The sequence below is a fragment of the Populus euphratica genome, unplaced genomic scaffold (assembly GCF_000495115.2).
Source record: "Populus euphratica unplaced genomic scaffold, PopEup_1.0 scaffold1310.1, whole genome shotgun sequence".
Taxonomy (NCBI): Eukaryota; Viridiplantae; Streptophyta; class Magnoliopsida; order Malpighiales; family Salicaceae; genus Populus; species Populus euphratica.
In genome coordinates, this window is record NW_011501167.1 from 1 (window position 1) to 3812 (window position 3812).

A 3812-nucleotide genomic window follows, 5' to 3' on the forward strand; every position below is an offset into this window, starting at 1 on the left:
TAGTTGGACTTGACAGTCAGTCATGACCAAGGTAATGTAGGTAATGCATTTTAAGGCACTTGGTTTTGGCAATTTGTCAAGTCTAATGCACTTGAACTTGGTAATTAGCCAAGTTTAAGGTAATGATTATCCTTCTTTAGCATGTCTATGAGAATAATTATCCTCCCTTGATTCTAACCTTGGGGAAGAACTCATCTTTCATAGACTTAGCTATATTTGACATCTTAAACTATAATCTCCCTACACCTTTTTAGGTGTATAAAAGTTTTTTAAGGACCCAGTATATTCTCATCAAATATTAATATATATGTAAGAGATATTTATCTTCTATTAAATGTTATCAGTGTAATTACATTGCAAGCCCTCCTTTTCATAAAATGACAAAACTTATGAGTTATAAATATACTATGAGACCTTCAAGATAAAAGTTCACAATCTTCATTCTCCATATAGTTTTTTAGAGCATCTCTCTCTAGAATATTTTTTTTATTTTTTCTTTAAAAGAATATTTATTTAAGTATTAAAGAGTTCCCACCTCTATCAAATGAGACTTTTTATAGGTACTAGCTACGAACAGTTACGGCTTACAAATAACCAAGTATAAGTTATCAATTATCTTCACTAGAAAGAATGGAGCAAATTGTTGACCAATTAATTAATTGATTATTCAACGCAAGAGTCTTATTCCCAAGCTAGTTAGATTTTTGAGATATCATCAACTTCAATAAATTTATTTTTTATTCATAACTTCATTCATTCCTTTCTTTACATTTTTATTTATTGCATTAGTATTTTTATTAATATATAACTTATGAGTTGATTTTAGTGTTTATTAACTCTTACTTATTTCAATCATTTTAATTTATTTAGGTTTTTATATAACTTTCACTATTTTTTTTAATTCTTTTTATTTATATCATGAAATTTATATTATGTAGTATATTAATTTTGTGAATTGAGTTCTCAACTAAGTATTAGAGCATTTTAAAAAAAAGATGCTATTTAGAATAGCCAAATTAGTAATATGGTTTTTTGAATAGTGTAAATATATATATATATATATATATATATATATATTTGTTTATATGTTATCTAATGGTAAAAGATCATTTAGAAAAGTCAATTGTATTTTAATATATTTATATCACAACTATTTTAATAATACGACATGTCCTGATTGATTTAACGAGTTTAAAAATAACCTGGATGATTCTAATCAATCTAATATTATAGGATGGAATAAAAAAAATTAATAAAAAAGAAAGAAATCTAGATTAACCTAGGTGAATTCATCAAAAAATCTAAAGGAAATAATCTAATGAAAAAAACCATTGCAATAAATAGTATTTTAATGTTTTCACATGAAGTATAGGAATAATATTTTTATAAGAGAAATGCTAAAATAACATTTTGATTATCTTGTATAGGAATAATATTTTTATAAGAGAAATGCTACAATAACATTTTGATTATCTTTTCTATTAGAGCATGAAAAATAAAAAATAAAAACTAAAATATTATTTTTATTTTTTTGTTTTTGACTTTTCCTCTACCACTTGGGATAGAGTTGCTCTTATAAAATTAATTGACAACATGCTTCACTTCTGCGTTTCGGTCAAAAACATGATATTTAAGCCAAGGCTAGTAAAAAATATGTAGATTTTTTTTCCCGTTGTGACCAATCACGGAATAAGGCACAGCACATTAGGTTCATGGCGAATTGCAGATGCGGTGTTGACATGCTAAGGGTAAAAAAAACACCTGTCCTGGGTGGTGTAAATAATAACACCTGTAAATACAGGAAGGAAATAGCGCCGTCAAGCGACAGACACCTGCAATTCACTGATATATCCAATGCATGGAAATGATTATTGCAGGTTAAGAAATAAATAAATGAGGTTATTACCCTTACCTATGTAAGAAAGCAATTTCTTTTCTTTTTAAGAAAGCTATAAGTAAATATAATTTTTCATGTACGGATGATAACGACATTTTGGCTTGAATCCTTGAAAAGTGAAGCAGACTCCAAAAACAGTAACCCTCCAGCCTACGAAATATCGACAACGCATTTGACGAAACCACACTTGTTTTCTAAAACCACTCATGTCTTTTCCCTCTCCTATCCCAAAGTAGTTTGCGTACTTTTCTTTTTCTCTTTGTATGTGTAGTGTCTCTCTCCCTCCCACACAAACGTCAGTGTAAGAGCGTTTACCCAGGAAATAAAACAAAAGGAGACCTTGCTTCCTGGATAGCTCTACTAGAAAATTATACAAAAGAAATAAAATAAAACTCTTTTGATCTCTCTCGTGCTGAATTGATTGTGTAAATTTGGTATATAGTATGGGGAGAGGTAGGATTCAGTTGAAGAGAATTGAAAACAAGATCAATAGACAGGTGACTTTCTCAAAGAGAAGGTCTGGTTTGTTGAAGAAAGCCCATGAGATCTCTGTGCTCTGTGATGCTGAGGTTGCTTTGATTGTCTTCTCCACAAAAGGGAAGCTCTTTGAATACGCTACTGATTCCTGGTACGTACAATCCATCAGCTTATTCTTTTTTATCACTCCTCTCTCTCTCTCTCTCTCTGTGAATCTCATTCTGAGTATTTGAATACGGTTATTGTTTTTACTTGCTTGGGACAACACTGATTGTGTGCTTTACAGTTATGATTTGGGTTGAGTTCGTATATCATTCTTTGTTTTGTTTTCTGATCTTTTCCATATAGTATTTCTTGATACTCGTATATCTAGTTTTAACGAGATAGTACAATGAGGTGCTAAATGAAAAAGAAATTGTGAGTATCTCTTTTTGGTTTTGATGCTTAAATTGTCAGTGAATGTTTGTGGGATGATCATGTTCCATTATCTACTTGTGTTTTTTTCTGCAGAAAAAGATAATAAAAAATACATGTGTGCGTCTCTGCAGTAGAGAGCGTGTGTGCGTGAGAGAGAGAAAAAGGAAAAACCAATTCAGTACATGGATCTTGGGATTTAATATACATCATTTGTGTTTTTTTTTCCTTCTTCTGAATATATTTCAGTTTTTTTTTTTTGTTATACTTGGAATATATATATATATATATATATAGAGAGAGAGAGAGAGAGAGAGAGAGTCTAGCGAATTTTATGGGTACTGCTTTCTGATGTACACTGAATGCAAAGCAACATGTTACTTTGTACAGAAAACAAACTTAACGAGACTGTACATGAATGCACTAGATGCAGATGGAGGACGCAGATTATTTATATGTGGTTTTATGTTTCTTTAGATCATAGAATCTGGAACCATTGATTTTGTGCTGAGCTGTAATGAAAGGCTGGATTGCATGTTACACATATGATCTAACTTGGATAGGATGTTGCGCAAATACATGAAATTTTGACCTCATGTTCTAACATGTCAAAGTCAATGTCTTTAGGTTTGAAGTTGGAACCAAAGCAGCCAGTGATTTACCCCCATAATTAAACTAATGATTACAACTCATTTTGGTTTTCGATATCTCTCTTTTTATTTGTGTATTAAACAATTTGATGCTCAGCCTCTAGCTAGTCATGGGATGGATAGTTGTCCATCTTATTCAGAGGATTTAGGAGTAACAATATAATTAAGATTAGTTTTGTTGTTTGCATTTCCCTAGCAGTCGATCCTCGCCCGGTCCCCTCTCTCTGAACAGCTTACACAGATTTCAGTTTGTCTTTTTCTCGTGTGTGGATTATTCATCACTAGTCTTGTCAGGCGTCTATTCGGGAATTGGATTTGGCTTATCTGTGCATTCTAATGCTAGTGAGTGAGAGATAAGCCTTGCCGCCGCCGCC

The 3812-nt window shown here is 31.4% G+C and overlaps 1 protein-coding gene across 3 annotated transcripts in view; it reads left to right on the forward strand.

Annotated features, from left to right (window-relative positions):
- Positions 1 to 2125: 2125 nt before the first annotated feature.
- LOC105117356 (truncated transcription factor CAULIFLOWER A-like) overlaps positions 2126 to 3812 on the forward strand; it is a 23172-nt gene continuing 21485 nt past the window's right edge. The window contains exon 1 of one of the 3 annotated variants that reach the window (XM_011014997.1): positions 2126 to 2525. In XM_011014997.1, the coding sequence (XP_011013299.1) occupies positions 2341 to 2525 (185 nt within the window). In that variant the 5' untranslated portion in view covers positions 2126 to 2340. The remainder of the gene's footprint in view (positions 2526 to 3812) is intronic. The other 2 variants (XM_011014995.1, XM_011014996.1) reach the window with 2 other exon arrangements.